At 44.6% G+C, this 17,984-nt stretch overlaps 3 protein-coding genes across 9 annotated transcripts in view; 2 read left to right on the top strand and 1 right to left on the bottom strand.

The window, feature by feature from the left end:
* The window catches only part of LOC113582189 (trinucleotide repeat containing adaptor 6A), a 35,127-nt gene extending 23,296 nt beyond the window's left edge, over positions 1-11,831 (top strand). For 6 of the 7 annotated variants that reach the window (XM_081711365.1, XM_081711363.1, XM_081711367.1 and 3 more), the window contains 16 exons: positions 1,532-1,609; positions 1,694-1,745; positions 1,844-1,974; positions 2,417-2,593; positions 2,783-2,911; positions 3,232-3,378; positions 3,473-3,547; positions 3,788-3,989; positions 4,479-4,616; positions 5,078-5,239; positions 5,512-5,652; positions 5,873-5,977; positions 6,098-6,307; positions 6,660-6,727; positions 6,900-7,039; positions 7,380-11,831. In XM_081711365.1, the coding sequence (XP_081567491.1) occupies positions 1,532-1,609; positions 1,694-1,745; positions 1,844-1,974; positions 2,417-2,593; positions 2,783-2,911; positions 3,232-3,378; positions 3,473-3,547; positions 3,788-3,989; positions 4,479-4,616; positions 5,078-5,239; positions 5,512-5,652; positions 5,873-5,977; positions 6,098-6,307; positions 6,660-6,727; positions 6,900-7,039; positions 7,380-7,752 (2,328 nt within the window). In that variant the 3' untranslated portion in view covers positions 7,753-11,831. The remainder of the gene's footprint in view (positions 1-1,531; positions 1,610-1,693; positions 1,746-1,843; positions 1,975-2,416; positions 2,594-2,782; positions 2,912-3,231; positions 3,379-3,472; positions 3,548-3,787; positions 3,990-4,478; positions 4,617-5,077; positions 5,240-5,511; positions 5,653-5,872; positions 5,978-6,097; positions 6,308-6,659; positions 6,728-6,899; positions 7,040-7,379) is intronic. The other variant, XM_035527442.2, reaches the window with a different exon arrangement.
* Positions 11,832-12,997: 1,166 nt separating this feature from the next.
* On the bottom strand, positions 12,998-14,801 carry ndufab1b (NADH:ubiquinone oxidoreductase subunit AB1b). Its single transcript, XM_027017856.3, has 5 exons — positions 14,606-14,801; positions 14,168-14,290; positions 13,480-13,567; positions 13,236-13,345; positions 12,998-13,139 (listed from the first exon to the last, which is right to left on the bottom strand). Exons 1-4 carry the CDS (start codon positions 14,762-14,764, stop codon positions 13,254-13,256), a joined length of 462 nt encoding a protein of 153 aa, XP_026873657.2. The 5' UTR covers positions 14,765-14,801; the 3' UTR covers positions 12,998-13,139; positions 13,236-13,253.
* A 219-nt stretch (positions 14,802-15,020) lies between these two features.
* Positions 15,021-17,974, top strand: rpusd1 (RNA pseudouridine synthase domain containing 1). The gene is made up of 5 exons (XM_027017877.3): positions 15,021-15,485; positions 15,619-15,742; positions 15,879-15,981; positions 16,069-16,170; positions 16,328-17,974. The coding sequence occupies exons 1-5, from the start codon at positions 15,304-15,306 to the stop codon at positions 16,714-16,716; spliced, it is 900 nt and encodes a 299-aa protein (XP_026873678.2). The 5' UTR covers positions 15,021-15,303; the 3' UTR covers positions 16,717-17,974.
* Positions 17,975-17,984: the final 10 nt, after the last annotated feature.

Here is a 17,984-nt window from a genome sequence, read left to right as displayed (position 1 = left end):
ACTGTGGAGGTCACATGACAACCTTGGCAGTATGTCTGAAAAGCTGTTTTATCCTTTATTCACATTACATTACACATCCACTGCATTTTAAGAATTACCCACTTTGGAGAAGGATTTGAAAAGTTGCTTTTTCAAAATGTTCTGTGCATCCGGAGCTTCATGAAATGTTTCCATGCTAATGCTACAGTGTACCACGACATTTTAGACAGTTACCTTAGGTGTGCAAGTAAGGGTTTAGTTCACACTACACTTTGGACGTTACATTTCAGTATGAGTTTGGTACAACGGGAAAATTGCAACAATAAACCCCAAATGCATAAGGCTAGGTCCCTTCATTTATTTTGAACAGACAGTAGGGCAAATTACAGTTTCTTCCACCTAGTGTCGTATAGTTCCCCCTGAGGTAGTGGGTCTAGTGTATTGTCTAGTGCAGCAAAACAAACATTAAGCAAACTCCTCGCAAATGTCATTTTTATGTAAACAAAAGGGAATAAATGAGAATTGCTTCAAAACCGAGAAGCATCTCTTATGTTATAAAAGTCCAAAATGAATAAACAAATTAAGTTTTTCACTTGGACTAATATTTTATTGTTTAAAACCCAATGTATGAAAAGTATCAGCCAAAGATATAAATGGAAACTAATTGATTGGCACATCTGGGTGATTCCATTGAATATGCATTAGCCTGTTCATGCATTTCTGCACACACACTCTCCAGCATCTACACACCTCCTCATCCATCTGTTGTAGTTCATTGGGAACCATGAACTTTCACACACAGCGGATTTGAAAGAACCAGACAGGGCCTCTACCTCGTGTGTGATTTACATTTGCTATAGTGTGACTGACTCGGTCAGGTACCATTGAGCTTGAGCTAAGCTAAACATGGCTTGTTGCTAACTTGCTAATGGCTTACAGCCTGAAGTTTTGGGGGTAACTCATTGGTGAAATTTGATTTGATATTACATTCATCGGTCTTGGTGCACCCGCCACATATTCTCCTTATGAAAGTGTCCACTGGACAGTAAAGTCTGTACCAGGTCTATTCTGGACACATGCGTGTACAGTTATGCCCCTAAATTGCGTGCTTCCTGCTTTGTGTTAACCATTTGGGGAAGTTTGTGTTACATGACTGTAAACAAAGTGAGGTCCTTAAATCCAGACATGATGAGTTGATGGTGATGATGACATGATGGTGTGGAGGATCTCTTGTGGTCTGCACAGAGTGTGGCTTCAGGCCCAATGAACATGAATTGAAATGTCACCTGTGAGCCAGGCCTTGTCCAACATCAGTGCCTGACACCCAAAATGACCACTCTCTTGATTCCACTCTCTTGATTCAGTGGTCACATTTCCACACACACACTCCAAAGTCTTATGGAAAGCCTTCCAAGAAGAGAGGAGGTATGGTGGGGAGAATCCGTATTAATGTCCGTGGGTTTGGAATGGGCTGTCCAACAAGCTTGTATAAGTGCAAAGTTCAGGACCACTTTGTGCTTGTTAATTTTAAATGTGTTTTTTTCCCCTACAGCTTAATAAAGGCTCCAGCAAGCCAGATGACCTCTGGATGAACCAGTTTGTGAAGCAGTTCAACAGTATGAACTTCCCTGTAAGCATATGGTCTTTAACTATGTGTCTAAATGACCTCTGCTGAGGCAGTGGCTGCAGATTTAAACTCCTGCTTGTTTTGCAGAGGGACTCTTCCGAAGATTCCCTGAAGAGCAATAAGATGGACATGTCTGGAGGTGTGAAGGGTTTATTAGTTCCTATTCTTGTTTAGACATTTTGTTTTACTGACCGTCAGGGGGCATCGTTCTTTGCTAACGTGCGAGTCTCTCCACAGGAATGCAGGCTGACAAGCGCATGGATGTTGACAAACACGTCCTGAACATGGGAGAGTATGGAAAGGCCACTGCTTCACGCCACCAGATTCACAAGGACCCGCCAATGGACCGCACGCCCTACATGGACAAGGTGAGGCCAGCTCACGGAGGCCCCAGTGCTCCTCGCACTCTCCCCTTCTCCTCTTTCTGCTTTTTAGTTTTGCTACTTACTTTGCTTCTATAGTGCCCTATGCTGGTGTGATTAGCCTTCTACACTGTAATGTGCTCTCCTCTTGGCCTGTGGACCAGCTGCTGTTACTATCCAGTTGACCACACTGCTGTGCTTGCCTGTTTGGATATACAGGGCACTCGGCTTTGCCTTCCACGTGCAATTTCCCCATGTTCAAAAATGAGAACTCTGCTTTTAACACATTAGCAGAGCAACTGTCTTTTTCTGTTTTGACCCTTGGCTAGTTTTCAGTGGCTTGCGCTAACTGGGCCTTTCTCTCCTGTGTGGTGCTGGCTGGGTTTCCTCTGGTGGCCTTTCCCTTTGCTGTGCGTGTTTCCTGCGCTGTCCGCTTGGCCTGCTTCAGTTCTCGCTGCCCGTGTCCGCGCTTGATAGCTCTGTAGCAGAGGAGTCGCGCAACGCAGTCAGCAGCAGCCCTCTGCCAAACATGAGCTTTCCTTCTCCCGCTGGCCAGCAGCCCGCCCCCCAGCATGGCCCGTGCCTCAGCTCGGCGCCTGCGGCCAACGCTGCTGCCATCGGGCTGGTGAGTCGCCGCATGATGCTTCCTTCAGGCTTGGTGCTCGTGGGTGGGTAGCTCTGTCCAGTGACCTGTCTTGTTAGTAACGGCGCTGTGTGTGTGTGTGTGTGTGTGTGTGTGTGTGTGTGTGTGTGTGTGTGTGTGTGTGTGTGTGCGTGCGCGTGCGCGTGCGTGCGCGTGTGTGTTTATTTACAGAATGTTGGCATGTATGGTAGCGGTAATGCAGCACAAGGCCGGAGCTCCCAGCAGCCTCCAGCACAATCTCTGAATCCGGCCCTGCCCAGCCTCCGCAACCAAGTGCCTCCTCCACTGCTCCCCTCTCAGGTACCTGAGACCCCACCCATGTGGTTCTTTAGACTCCGCCCATGTTTCCTCCTCATAAACGCCTTCAACCTTCACATCAATCAGGTGGATTGAATTTGTTTCCACAGGAGCTCACCATATTTTAAGCTTATTTAACAGTTATCTTTCATATTCTTTAACTAATTTAAACAATAGTCCAGCAATAACAATAGAGCTTCTTCAGTACCGTGGTTGTACCACATCCAGTTAACCTCCGTGTAGCCTTTCATATTAATTGCTTACGCACCTTTGAGGCCGTAATGGTAGTGGTGGTGGTGATGTGCTGTTGGTATTTCCTGAAGGTTCCTTCGTCGCTGTTGAAGTATCCTCCCAGTAGTGGTGGTCTGAACCCCCTGCTGGGCCCTCAGCAGGTGGCCATGCTGAACCAGCTGTCTCAACTCAACCAACTCAACCAGCTCAATCAGCTCAATCAGCTCAGTCAGCTGCAGGTGGGTGGGGGTTGTGTGGGGGTGTGGGCGTGGGCGACGTGCATGTCTTGACCACTGTGAGGTTTATTCCCTGCTCTTTCACCTTTGACTCCAGCGCCTCCTACTGCAGCAGAAAGCCCAGAGTCAAAGAGCCATGCCCGGTACCGGCCGCCAGAGCCAGGAGCAGCAGGTAGGACTCCCTCGTGTGTGTGTGTGTGTGTGTGTGTGTGTGTGTGTGTGTGTGTGTGTGTGTGTGTGTGTGTGTGTGTGTGTGTGTGTGTGTGTGTGTGTGTGTGTGTGTGTGTGTGTGTGTGTGTGTGTGTGTGTGTGTGTGTGTGTGGGTGGGTGTGGGTGGGTGGGTGTGTGGGTACAGCCTTTATTTCTGCAGTATTCTTCCCCATGTGACGTTCACTTATGTGGTGACGTGCAGACTCGAGGCCTGGGCCCGTCTCCGATGATCCAGCCTCCTCGGCATCTAGACCCCTCCGTCCTGAAGCAGCAGACATCACCCCAGCCACCGTCACTGCACCAGCCCACCCTCAAATCCTACATGGACACCTTCATGACCACCAGTTCCTCTGACCTGCAGAAAGAACAAAACACCCTCAGCTCCTTCACTAATTTCCCTTTAGGTGTGTTCCAGTTACCCTGCCACCGCTGGGGAGACATAATGGCTCATGTCTGCTGCGCACACACACACAGGGCAGCCACCAGACGCTTCTGTTCTTCACTCAGAACGACTGGCTGTTGCCACAAACTCTCGGATATCAGGGGCCTTCTCCTGCTACCGTGACTATATGCTGAGACTACTAAATGAATAAATGATGAAAATCTGTTAGAAGCTGGCGACACACTTATTTTACACAGCGCCCCCCTCTGTATTGGAGGGAGAAGAAATATACAGGATTTCTGTCATCACTGTGAATCACTGATCTTTTTGTTTCAAAAATTGTGGGTATGTTACTTCCTGTTTGTGTTAGAAATCTACATCCCAACTGAAGAGTGGTGCTAGAAATGTAGGAGTTCTGATGGGTTTAATTTTTGTTTGTTTTTGTCTTTTTGAATATTGATAACCATGTCTGATGTTCCCTGTGACTGGTTCTCCCTCTCTCCCTCTGTAGGCTTGAACCCAAACTTGAATGTGAACAACCTTGATATTGGTAATGTCGGATTTAAGGAGCCACAGTCCCGTCTGAAGAAGTGGACTGCTATGGACATTTCCGTTAACTCGCCACTCGATCAAAACCCCAGCAAACCTGGTGGGTGGAAGTGCTCTGAGACAATGGCTGTGATCACCATTGCGTGCTATTACAGAACTAGTCTACTATATAGCATGTCAGCCACGTGGTTGTGTTCGAAATCGCAGTAGTAAATTGAATATGGTAAATATAATGTGTTACCACAGCACCAGATCACAATGCCAGATACCCACAGTACACTGCAGATTGTAGTTTAGAGATGATGTATGCTTTATATCATAATGCATTGCAAAGGTGTTATCACACTCAAATCATCTGTCAGAGAGCTGAAGACAAGATGGCGATTATATGTACAAATGTAAATGGGCAAGAACTAGGCAACAAACTGTGAGGACATAATTGTGATTTTTAACTTCTAGCAGCCTAAATGGTATTTTTCAAGGCAGCACCTTACCTTGACCCGTTTTCAGTGTAATAGAGTTTGCATGGCCATTAAAGTGTGTGGTGTTTGAAATGTGCAGGTGCTATATCCTCTGCCCTGAGGCTTGAAGATCCCCCCTTTGGACCATTCGACTTCCTAAGCTCCAGCAGTAGCCCTCTCAGCCCCCCGGGCTCAGTGGGTGACAGCTGGCCCACTCGTGCCAAATCACCTCATGGATCCACCAATGTCAACTGGCCACCAGGTCTGGATGGTCACCTTCCACATCACCGTGTCAAACTCTGATTTGTCTCCTGGCTGTAATTGGAATCAATGTTTAGCATACCATAGGTGTCCTTAAAAGTATGTTGTAACAGCAAGCACTAATTATATCATATACACAGAGAGAGAACTGCATATTTATTACGGAAAGAAACTAATCATTGCTTGTGACTGATTTAAGTGAAATCAGTCTCTCAATAAGCATTCCCCGATTGTGGTGACCTGACTGCGTGCCCGCGGTCTGCGTGTGTGCAGAGTTCCGTCCTGGTGAACCCTGGAAAGGCTATCCAAACATCGACCCTGAAACTGACCCATTCGTCACTCCTGGCAGTGTGATTAATAATCTCTCCATCAATACAGTCCGGGATGTTGATCACCTCAGGGAAAGGAGCAATGGTAAGAGCCTGAACCCGGCCGTCCGTAATCGCTTCACTCGCTTCTCTATACTTGTATTTGTCTTCTGGATGAACCCTGAGATTAGAGGTTTGGTTTTGCTTTTTCGCTTTGGTACACATTCCCTGTGGATGTGTAGCCTTATGCCGAGTGTCAGTATCGGTAGGTGTCTTACTGCGTGATTTTTTTTGTTTGTTTGTTTGTTTGTTTTTTGGTTGTGCAGGGCCATCCTCATCACTAAACACCACGCTGCCTTCTAATAGTGCCTGGACATCCATTCGTGCCTCCAACCACAGTAGTTCCCTCAGTACAGCACAAAGCACTTCAGGTCTGAACCCAACACCCAACAGCTGCACCTCGTGCACTGCGGCCTGCATTTTATGCGTTTTACACACGCGCAACACCACTGCTCGCCCTTGTCTGACGGCTGCCTTGTCTGTCCCCACAGCCAGAAACAGTGACTCTAAATGGACCCCTGGTGTGGTCACCAACACGTCTTTGGCTCACGAACTCTGGAAGGTCCCGCTGCCTTCAAAAGGCGTGTCTGTTCCGTCCCGGCCCCCTCCGGGCCTCACGGGTCAGAAGCAGGTGTCATCGTGGGACAGCGGTTCCGCGAGGCTGCCAGCCTGGGCCAGCTCAGAATCCAGACTCACACCCGGTCAGTGCTCACACTTTGAAAATAATACTAATATTGTAATTTATATTGTATCTAAAACTAAACTTAAACTTCCTGGAGTTCATAGTTGATGTCCACTCTGTGGGGAGATGCATTTTTTCTGTGTGGTGTAGATTTTCCCATGAGCAGGTGTGTGGGTTGCGTCATTGCAACAACAGCATGTTTTAATTGTGTTAAATGCAGTCTTTGGCTATTAGCGGGCGCTGTGTGCCCTAACCCTTGCGTAGCACTCTTGGCTCAGGGCTGCTGAGGTGCCCAGCTCCGCCTGCCCTCTGCCCTGTGCTGGAGCTCTAATGCTGTGACCTTTCACCCCCCCCCCCCCCCTCCCCTTCAGGCTCCAGCTGGGGTGAGAGCAGCTCAGGGAGAACCAACTGGCTTGTTCTGAAAAATCTCACTCCTCAGGTAAGAAACATCTAAGCCTGACCTGCCTGCTCTGCTGTGCGTTCTGTATGTTCTAGGGAAAAGGCGTGAGTGTGTTGCGGGGACAGGTGAATGATGAGAGAGAGAGAGAGAGAGAGAGAGAGACTGTGATTGATTGTATACAGTGTAGTAAGTGTGTTGTCTTGTGGTGCAGATCGATGGCTCCACCCTGAGAACCCTGTGCATGCAGCATGGTCCACTGATCACATTCCACCTGAACTTACCCCACGGGAACGCTGTCGTCTGCTACAGCTCCAGAGAGGAGGCGGCAAAGGCCCAGAAGTCACTGCACATGTAAGTCCACGTGCCGCACTTACTAGCAAGCACAGTCTCAGCTGCAGTAGGGTAAGGAAGTGGGATCATAAGACACCTGTGCTCTTGACGGTGTTGAGGGAGGTTTTTTGAGGTTGAGGTTCTTGTAGCTTAACTCCAGCCCTGACCCATCAGGTGCCTCGTATGTAAAAATGTCATGGAATCCTGAAGTGAATTATTGGGGCTTGGCTTGAGATGTCTTTTGGAGCAGTGTGTTCTCGTCCTGAAGAAATTTGAGCCTTGTTCAGACACTGTTCCTTTCTCTGTTTGGGAGTTTTACTTCTTGATGGCGCTAGCCTGCTCTCTCTGTCCTCTTCCCCAGGTGTGTTTTAGGGAACACTACTATTCTTGCTGATTTTGCTAGTGAAGAGGAAATTAACCGTTTCTTTGCACAAGGCCAGTCCATGACTGTCTCTCCTAGCTGGCAGTCTCTGGCCTCTTCTCAGAACAGAATCAGCTCCATCGACGCTCCCCACGCCTTCCCCAGCCGCTCCGATCCGAGCCACTGGACCGGCGGCGGCCTGAGCGGAGTGGCAGGTGGAGACCTGCATGGCTCCTCTCTCTGGGGGGCACCAAACTACTCCAGCAGCCTGTGGGGCAACCCCAGCAGTACAGAGGGTGGGAGGATCAGCAGCCCCTCCTCCATCAGCTCCTTCCTCCCCGATCACCTGACAGGAAGTGGAGACTCCATGTAGTACATCTATCACCTTCAGACTTAAAAATTGGAAAAGGGGTGGGGTGGGGGGGCATAGAAAAACTCGTGACCTCAGCGTGGAATTGTTAATCATAATCATATGACTATATATATATATATTATATATGGAAAAAAAATCTAATGGCACTAGTTGGACTTTCTTCACATACAAAAAAAAAAAATAAGGTGGGGTCACCCTGTGGAAATAAGTTACATATTTTTTTTCCTGCACATATGTCCACTTTGTTTTGCCCAAAACATATCAGTTTGAATACTTGAATCATGCAGGCCAATACTATAATGTGAAAAGGATGTATTTAAATTTCCAGGTAGTGCTCTTCAAACCGAAAAAAAAAAACAAAAAAAAAAAACACCTCAGTCGAGCTCATTTGTTTATTCATCATGTTTATTTGAATTCCAGTTCTTGGGAGGGGAGGGGGGTGTTTGTGTTTGTTTGCTGACAATGTTGGAATATGAGCTTTGTTCTTTTTCTTTTTTCCCTTTTTTTTTTTAGCCTTTGCACTGAATGTGGTGGGGTTTTTTTGTTTGTTTTTTGTTTTTGTTTTTTTTTCTCTCAGTATAATCTGCAATATGGCGGGAGCTGGCAGCCCCGGTCTAGATGTTTACTCAAGGACGTGCTTCGAGTGTATACTCCACTATGCCTTCACGTACGCCTCTACCTTATCGTGGTATTGTGGAGTTCAAGATCAAGATTATAGATGCTGACCTAGGATTATCTGATTATTATAGAAATAAGTATTGCACCAATTTTGTGTTTTAAAACTAAAGAATTTAGCGTTCTGCAGTGTGAAACTGTAGCCACAGCTGTGACTTGCGCACCTGAGCTGCAAGCCAGGGGGACAGCACTTTCCGGAAGGCTTTCCATGTTGTGTTGAGGGTGCCTCTGTGGGCCCTTGTGTTTACAGACTTTGAGGGGGAAAGTAATGGTCATTCTTCCTTCATTTTAAATGAAAAAAAAAAAAGCAAAAAAAAACAAAACAAAAAACAAACAAACAAAAAATACATAACAAAAAAAATACTCTTAAAAAAATTAATAAAAATTAAACCTTAAAAAAAAGAGAAAGAAAACCTCTTGTGGATGAAGACGAAGTGGTCTATCTCTGGGAATACTGATCAGTGTTTGGCCATGTCATTGGTTATTTTATCTATTCCTCTTGTCTGCTAAATAACCAGCATGGTTCTCAGGAAAATATAGCCAGTTTTCCCCCCATAGAAACTCCTTGTTGTAGGAAAATCCAACTTTTAGCACTGAGACTCCCAATAGCTCTGTTCAATTTTCTCTGCCAAATAACTGCTTTAAGCTGGAGACATTCTACACATTGCTCTCAGTTATGCTGTCTTTTAATGAGTGGCTTTGGTTTGCTGAATCATCATATCATCCTCTCTTTCCATTGAGTGGCTCAGTGGTTTGCTCTTTGACTGTCGATGTAACTGTTTAAAAGAAAAAGCAGAACTCTGTAACTATGCATACTGTAGCCTCCTGGTCGGCTTACAGAATCGCTTTTTCTTTGTCCGAAATGTTTTACATGTTTCAATAATTGCAAATACCTTATTTGAATTTTACATTGCCAGAGATGGTGTTAAACAAATCTTGTTTGGTTATTTTAACAGTGCAAAAGTCGTCCACATTTCATTGCCTTGATTCAAATTGTGTCCGAAGATGCAACAAGTCAAGTGGCTTTTAACTGTTTACAAATAGAATATGATTGTAATGTGTACAGTTTGGTTGTTAATCTGAAGTTCATTACAGGATTAATAAATCTGTTTTGGCTGCTTACGTAAAAAAAAATAATAATTTTTTTTGGTTGGTTTGATTTTTCTTTTTTATTATTATTACAATTTTTATGTTTGTTTAGGTTTCTTCCCCCCTTTTCTCCTGTCTTTTCTCAGAGCTGGTTTGTCATTGAAAATGGCTTAGCCTCTGTACTTGGGCCCTTCTCTGGCTGCAGCAGAGGTGAATGTAATCTATTGCTGGTAGATTAATTACACATCTATAAATAATGTACATGGACTTACAAGCTATTTACATTATTGATTGTTTAGTTGAGATGCACAATTTAAGACAAGCTTCAGAGAGACAGAGTGATGTCAGCATTAGGCTAAATCATGGACCTTCACTTGATTAAGCTTTTTCCTTTTTAAGAAGTAAAACTTGCTCTGTGTTTAACTTATACATATTTAACAACTCAGAATGGTCGTGCAAACCCATGAGTATTAGCCTGCCTTTATGGTTGTGTGCCAGTATTGAACCATTTTAATTAACCGCTTTACCAAATAAACTTCCATCAGAAGATCTCTGTATTTAGTTCCAGATGGTTTTTATCAGTTAGACACACATTAAGCGGAGTGTTGGAAAACAGGTCGTCTTTCAGAAATGCAGGAACGCGCTAAATGGAAAAGCCTGGGATTTGCACTTGGTGTACATTTTAACTGATGTAAACTGATTAGGTCATCCTAGGCTTGTGTTTCCACAGTGTAGCTACAACGAACCAGGTGGTTTTAACTGAGGGCATGGAATTTTGTCTTGATTGATTTGATTGTGTGGGTGGGTGAGTGTGTATGGGTTGCTCCAGATCCTCGGGGTGTGTGAGAGCAGGGCAGTAATGAACATGTGGAATGCTGGTCTTTAGCTTTTAACCATGGTTCTGGTTTGGTTCTTCCTCCTCAGATTGGGTGAGTGAGCTGGGTTCCCTATACTTCACAGGTCTGTGTACTTGAGTGAATTTGAAAGTATAGGGAAAAGCCATTGCCACTGTAGTTTATTTCCACTTTTAATTATTTTTATATTTGTTGGGTTTTTCTTTTTTTCTTTTTCTTTTTTTCTTTTTTTTTTATTGGTTTGTGGGTTTTTGGTTTTGGTTTTTTGTCCTCTGTCGTTTAATGTATGTATATCTGTTTGATGGGGGACAGAACTGTCTTTATAATAATTCATTGTCATGCCAAATTAGGAGGGGGAGGAAACGGATTTGTGTTGTAAAAGCTGGACAATGTATATGCTTAATGTCACTCACAAATGGATGTTTGGAGGAAATTCATGAGCAATGTACAATCCCCATTTTTATGGCCAGGTAAAAGTGGAGGGGAATTAACTTGGCCTGACATTCTACTTTTGTATTGAAAAATGTTTGTTCTTTTCTGATTTATCCTGTGAGCAAATAGACCCATGTCTTTTAAATGGTTCCTACTGTTAAATAATGTGCTAAGGCAATTGACTTAAACTGTGAGTATTGCTGTCATGTCATTATATATAAACCCAAAAAAGCTTTAGAAAAACCAGCACAAAGAGATGAACGAGAGTTGAAATCTTCCACCATGGGGAAATTCTAAGAAAGTCTATGCAGTGAAGGGTGAAGCTTCCATGTCTGTTTGCTTAATTGAATCCTCACCACGCTAGTGACGGGATTTAAATTTACGATTCCTGAAACACGTGCCATGACTGAAGTCGATATATATATATTCTATTTTTCTTCTTCTCCAAAAGTGGGCCAGTTGTAGCAGATGGAGCATTATATAGTGATTTACCTTTCACAACACTCCTCAGACAATGGGCTGTGGAAGGGCAAATTCTCAAGTGTAACATTTTTCTAGGAAGCTGTCAGTTTGGCGGACACGTAAACTATATGCACACTGCTTCGGTAGACTGTTTGAACAATGGTTGGAAATCAATGTCAATAACGCAACTTAAATGAGCAGGAAGTTCTTTTCAGAGTCTTCCTGGGGTCATCTTAGAATTTTAACTTGGGGAACTGCACTTTTTGAAGGACAATCCTTATTTGTAATGGTAATAATAATTGACAATATTTAGTCTAATCATACAAGATAGATACTCGTGTAGTGATGAATGTTTCCTCTAATGCTGTTTTATTTTCCTCTTTGTTGCTTGGTTTTCAATTATAGTGCCCTTAAGTACATATGGACTAAGATGTAGAGTAGGTTTTAGGTCTTTTGTTGGCTGTATTGTAGACTGATAACTGTTTGTAAAGTTCTGATCTTAATATCGGAAAACAAAGCTGTATAACTTGGGTACAACCCACAATAAAAGTCTAACAGTGATACAAATCTGTGTTCAAATCTTTGAACTTTGCAAAAGCAGATGACAGTTGGTTTCCTATAACTGAGCAGTGATGGTTGGTTATAACTGATTTCAAACTCTGTGTACTGTAATAAAGTTTTAAAAAATGTATAGTGTATGAACCATATTAGCCCTCCCAGCTACTCACATACAAGCTGTCTGTGTTTTACCCACATGGGAATCATCAGTAGAAATAGTTGATTCCAAATGTGTCGTTTGCACATTTGATCATTATCAGAATGTCCTCTTACTTTTTAGTAACTAATCTGACCTACTCAAAAGGTCACTAGTGGCTTATATCAAGATAAACCCTCAAAGGCATATAAAGATATGAGAATTGAGAAGCAGGGGGGTACAACTGATGCAAAAAAGATGCAACATGAACAGGGAGAGGTTGCCCAGTGTCTGGTGATGTCGGTTCCCTCTTATGTGTGTGATTGCTAAAGAGATTGTAATGCATGTAGACACTTGACTTCTGAAGCACATACTCTGTGACTGTCACATTAAAGCCAATATTCTGGAAGGTCAAAATACCACATACTGTCATTGTGAAGTTATTTACAATCTGCGCTGTACCAGTCATGTTTATATTGTAAACCTGCAGCACATTGTGACACATTACCTTATGGCATAATCCTTCCTGGTGCTTTCACTGGGGAGCAGAAATGTAAAATATAAATATTTGCTAGGGAACCATGCATCCAATAATTTGTTAAATTTGCCCCATATCACTTTCTAAAATGTTTACAATTATTTTATTTAATATTTTAAAATTCTTTCCTTCATCTTTAGTATAGTTTCATTCCATGCATGTAACCTGCAAATCTCGCTTCCTTTAGTGTCTGTTAGTGATGTGTCTAGGTTTTGAACATCCCCATTACGGAAGGTTTATATTTACTAAAGCAGTTCCGTCCTTGAACGTGACATGTTATTCCTCTCTCTAGCCACTAGAGGGCACAAGGCTATGAATTAATATCCTACTAACGGTGGTTCTCCGACACCTTTTAGCAAGTGACTTCACATATGAAGAGCTAATCCACATCAGTCATAAATCTTTAGCTAAAAAGGTTTCTTAGACAAACATGATTCTGTGAAGTTCATCTTCAGCAGAACTGTAGATACAAAGGCCAATACACTACAGTACAGTTCAAACTCATTTTCATGTTTTTATTAAATATAACATTACACGAGACAAGGCCGACGACACTAAAGCAAGAGCCAGAAGTTTAAATGTGATGGGGAAGCACCGTCCTGGTTCATGTTGCTCGTCCCCACGAAGGTCATCACTCTGGATCCTGACGGCGAGAAGGATTCACACAATGGACCGCTGAACTAGGACCACACAAACCCACAACTATGGAGGCCGCAGACGTGTTGGGAAGTAATCTTACTTGGACAGCAAGTCCTGTTTAATCATACACGTCCTTCTTGTCTGCAATGTACTGCACAACCTCGGCAGGAGTCATCAGCTTCTCCGCCTCTGCATCTGGAATCTCAAACCCTGCAGAAGACATGTTACACACACGTCAAAGAAAAAAAACAAAAAAACAACCACCCTGCTTCACACATATGTGCTCTACCATACTACTAAAGATAAAATGTTTAATCTGGCTGGCTGCATTATTTAATACTGACCAAATTCATCTTCCATGGCCATAATAATCTCCACCTGGTCCAAACTGTCTAATCCCAAATCTTTCATAAAGTGAGACGACGTCTGAAGCTGGGGAGGAAAGAGGCTGTAGTTAGTCCCCGCTCTGCAACGAGCTCCGTACAACACACATAGGTAAGAACTAAAGTCAACCCGAAGCTTGACACCTGCTCCTTGCTTACATGTCCCCCGGTTTACAGTCTAAACGCTGTCATCAGGATGTCTTGCCCAAAGTGAGCAGATCGCATGCTACCTGGGGCGTTTTAGCGATGTGGGACGTACATTAGCAGGTACTGCTCTTGCTCCTTGGGTGGCAGTATTTCAGTACAACATACCAGTGACTCCCAGCATTGACATGAATTTACAAGAAAATGTTTCATATGACACAAACATGCTGTGGAACAGCAACGCCTACGTACACTGAACTGTCAGACAAAAATTAACTCCTGCCCATGAACCACCTACATCACTGTTCCTTTAATCAGCTATTTCTGTGGACTCATTTCTGAAATAAAATGTCACGATGCGCAATTGTAGCGTTTACCTGTAGCTGAGGCTAATAAAACTAGAATGCATTTGTAATAAAGCCATCCCAGACAGCGTGTGTGTAGTAAAGGCTTCTGCACTGGACGAGAAGACTCCCACATAATCGCAGCGGACATGAGCGCTCACCGTGTCCGGGCTGATCTTGTCATACAGCTTCAGGACGTACATCACACGGTCTTCAATGTTCTGCAGAGTCAAGGGCGGCAGATCACCGTACTTCCGACAGAGTCCGGGCGTCGGGCTGCAGACCTAAAGACATCAACAACAACAAAAAGAACAACAACAGAGCGCTCGTTACTAAGAGCTTTGGAGCAGAGCAGCAGGTTGGTCCCCACTGCTCAGCTCTTCAGACCAGCGGCTCGGTTACACTGAGTCCACCAAGGCGTCTGTAGCCGAAAGCCTGCACGTCAGTACACCTGGCCGGCTGGACCAATGAAGCATGATAACGCTCTGTAAAGCCCTTTTCAGCAAATAACACACTTAGTTAGCCAGCAGCGAGTGGCCATCGTAGCAAAGACACTGGTAGGTCACGGCTAGGCCGCGACTGCAGGGACAAACGCTCACCCGTACGGCTTTAGTCCACCTTGTTGGCTGGCTGCACGAAATTAACGCCCGCCGGCTCGACACAATGGATGCACAGGCTGCTCGGGGCACCGCACTACCGTAACACAACCTCGCAGAGGAGCGAGCAACATAGCTAAAGCGGTGTGCGAGCGACGCCATGTCTGAGGGAGACTGTTTCTCCCACAATCCACTGCGGAAATGAGACCGGCGCCGGGGTCAAGGGTCAATGTGCAGACCTGACTGACACGGTTTAACTTCTCGGTTGTTTTCAGTGCATAACTGTGCTCCTATAAATTAGTCACAATGCCGGTTGAAGCGTTTGGCGAGGACTGTAAATATTTTTAATAGGTTGAGAGGGGAGGGAAAAAGGTCGCAAAAATGCGTGCTCGTATTTTGACAATACCTCGCGTCCGGAAGTGGCGTCTGGTGCCTGAGTTCAGATGTAAACTTTCTGAACCGGCCGTGGTGCTGAAAACCGCTTTACAACGTAAACGTTTAATTTAATCAGATTCTGTGTCTAGCTAGCTGCCAAAATTGGGAACGAAAGAATGTAAGGCAGTTATGAATGTACCAGACGAGAGTGCGCTATTGCCCTAAATGTAATGTGGATACAGTATTAAGAGGTAATAGCGTTTTAATAAGGACATTAATAACTGCGTACTGAGAAAAGCAGCCAGGTCGTGCAAATTCAGGACACCATGGAACCGGCAAGCCTGGAGAACCTGCGTGTTCTCTACCATAGTGAGGACTACATAGTGGTCAACAAACACTGGGACATCCGCATAGACAGCAAAATGTGGTATGAGACGCAGACGGTGCAGAGGCAGCTGAAACATCGTTTCCCAGAGCTGGCAGATCCTGGAACTTACTACGGCTTCAGGTGTTCGCAGCTGTCTTGCAAGATCTTTTGTAGAAATTAATGTGCCTGGGCTCTTAGAGTTAAACTTCTTGTTGGCCATTTATGTGGTTTCCACATCTTCTACAGCTTACACTGTTTTGTTCCTTTGCACAAGGTTCTGCCACCAGCTGGATTTCTCCACCAGCGGCGCGCTGTGTGTGGCGCTGAGTAAAGCGGCGGCTGGGAGAGCTTACCGCTGCTTTCGAGACAGACTCGTGTCTAAGGCTTATCTCGCACTGGTACTGTGGCATGCACCTCACCAATCACGCATGCCATGGTTCTTCTGTTGTTGTTGTTGTTGGTGTTGGTGGTGGTGGTGGTGGTGGTGGTGATGATGATGAGACCTTTGTCTTATACACTCTGCTTCGTCTCAAGGTTCGAGGCACCGTTGCAGAAGAGAAAATGACACTTGATTTTGCCATTGGGAAGAACAGGACTGAGGGCCTCACTCATATGATGTGTGTTGAAGGAACAGAAGGTGACTCTCCCTTTCAGGCACTCCATTTGTCTCTTCAAGATTTAACAACACAATGCTATTGTATGTTTTCTTCTCTTTTTGTGACAGGATGTGACAACCCCAAGCCCAGCCAAACAGTGTTAACTGTCCTGGAATATGGATCATATGATGGAGATCCAGTCACTAAAGTGCTTCTCCAGCCTCTGACAGGTAAAAATCCTCCAACACTTCAGTGTATGCCACAAAAAACAATCTGCATACATGACTATCTCTGGCCTTTTATTATACTTCGTTCAAAGTTTGAACGAAGCCCTGTCCCTTTGGTGGTGGGTCATCAGCGTATTAAAATCCTGATTTTTTGTGGCAGGCCGGACCCATCAGCTGCGGGTGCACTGCAGTTCGGTTGGTCACCCCATCGTAGGTGACTACACCTACAGCCTGCGCACAGACAGTGGGCCTTATCGCATGATGCTGCACTCCTACCTCCTGCGTATACCCCTGGAGCACGAACTGATCCAGGTCACCACCCCTGACCCCTTCCTGCCTAGCTTGGATCCAAAGTGGACCCCACAGCCCTGTGTGCAGACTCTAGAGAGCTTAGTGGCAGACATCTTAACGAGGCCGCTCCAAGAGGAGGCTGTGGGTGAGGGGAGGAGGAGCAGTAAAGAGGAGAGGAGGGGTTTCCCGGAGGAGAGGGAGAAGCACAGGGACAGGGAACAGTGTGTGCAGTGGCTCTGTGAGTGGCCTCTGGACTAAGTAGGTGAAGCGCTCCAGTCTGAACCACAGCTACTCTAGCACAACACCTGAGCTTCAGCCTTCACCACCAGGCCAATGCTCTTGTTCTACTAATGTCTGATTAAGCAAGCAGTGACCTGGCCAGGTATTGAGCTTTGTCCCGTTGTGTCATCGTGTGCAGCTGGGTGGGCGCAAGGGTAAACGCCAAGTTCACGCACAAAGAGCACTCTACTGCAGCGCGAGGGAGAACAGCTCAGCTGAGTCTGGCAATTTTTTTCAGTGGTACTGGTGACCAATCAGATGCACAGCTGTGGTACAGTAGGACTGAGTGTTACTGGCCTGTAGGAAGGCAGCACTGGAGCTGAGGAGGCAGGATTACTTTAAGGCTACAGCAACATGACATATGCAATGTGTACAGCATATGGATGTGGTTCACTGTATGATTTGTCTTTGTAGGGTCGTAAATTATAACCCTCTCATTTTACACCAATACATTCTTACTCTTTGTGCCATTACCAATAGTTCACATTGGGACCAGTTGCATATTATGTGGTACCCCATCTGGTTTTGTCTGTTCAAGTCCGGAACTCAGTGTGGTCACTCCAAAGCTGTCTTTACATCACTGGTTTTACACTGTGTACAATTCTGCTGAAACTACATTCACTTTTGTCATTAAGATGAGTCTATATAGAGAGCTGCACAGTGCGTATAGGCCACATTCCTACCCTACCAGATTAGTTGGAAGAATGCTCGGACCACCTCACACAGCTCAGTTCAGGTGCAGTTCCTTGGTCTGCTCCCAGGTTTAAAAAAAAAACCCTGTCCTATTACAGAAATATTTGTGTAAATACTTTTTTAAAGTAAATAATTTAATGACAACCGTCTTCTTAAGAACTCACTTTAAGTGAAACCTTTGGCATGGATAGTGTGAATTTTTGTATGCAACTTTTGTGTGTTATCAAATGTCTTCCGCTATGACTGGTTAATTAAACTATGCAACTGCCGGTGTTTAGTTTTCCCTAGCCATAGTCATTTGGATTGAATCTGCACTGTTTTTTTTTTTGTGAATTTCATACTGCAAGAGTTGCTAGACATAATTTTCTCCATTTCTCATGTACATGTTAAAAAAAACACAATGGCCAATTTATTCGGTAAAAAAAAAAAAATGTATTAGCATCAGATATTATTTGTGACTATGTATTTGAACAGAGAAACCATTTAGTGTTGCAGAAATTAAACAGCTAAATATTACAATAAATACAGACCTTCGTAAACAACAGAGTTGCTCT

This window comes from Electrophorus electricus, chromosome 3, assembly GCF_041902795.1.
Source record: "Electrophorus electricus isolate QZ-2024a chromosome 3, ASM4190279v1, whole genome shotgun sequence".
Lineage (NCBI taxonomy): Eukaryota > Metazoa > Chordata > Actinopteri > Gymnotiformes > Gymnotidae > Electrophorus > Electrophorus electricus.
This window is presented reverse-complemented; position numbering and strand designations above follow the sequence as displayed.

What these genes read in the sequence shown, in the direction of transcription:
- ndufab1b (XM_027017856.3), bottom strand. Translation starts at nt 14,764, where the DNA reads ATGGCGTCGCTCGCACACCGCTTTAGCTATGTTGCTCGCTCCTCTGCG. An exon ending in ACAAGATCAGCCCGGACACG is followed by an intron (nt 13,568 to 14,167) that starts GTGAGCGCTCAT and finishes TTTCCTCCCCAG; the next exon opens with CTTCAGACGTCGTCTCACTT. An exon ending in GGCCATGGAAGATGAATTTG is followed by an intron (nt 13,346 to 13,479) that starts GTCAGTATTAAA and finishes TGTCTTCTGCAG; the next exon opens with GGTTTGAGATTCCAGATGCA.
- rpusd1 (XM_027017877.3), top strand. Translation starts at nt 15,304, where the DNA reads ATGGAACCGGCAAGCCTGGAGAACCTGCGTGTTCTCTACCATAGTGAG. An exon ending in GGAACTTACTACGGCTTCAG is followed by an intron (nt 15,486 to 15,618) that starts GTGTTCGCAGCT and finishes CCTTTGCACAAG; the next exon opens with GTTCTGCCACCAGCTGGATT. An exon ending in GCTTCTCCAGCCTCTGACAG is followed by an intron (nt 16,171 to 16,327) that starts GTAAAAATCCTC and finishes TTTTTGTGGCAG; the next exon opens with GCCGGACCCATCAGCTGCGG.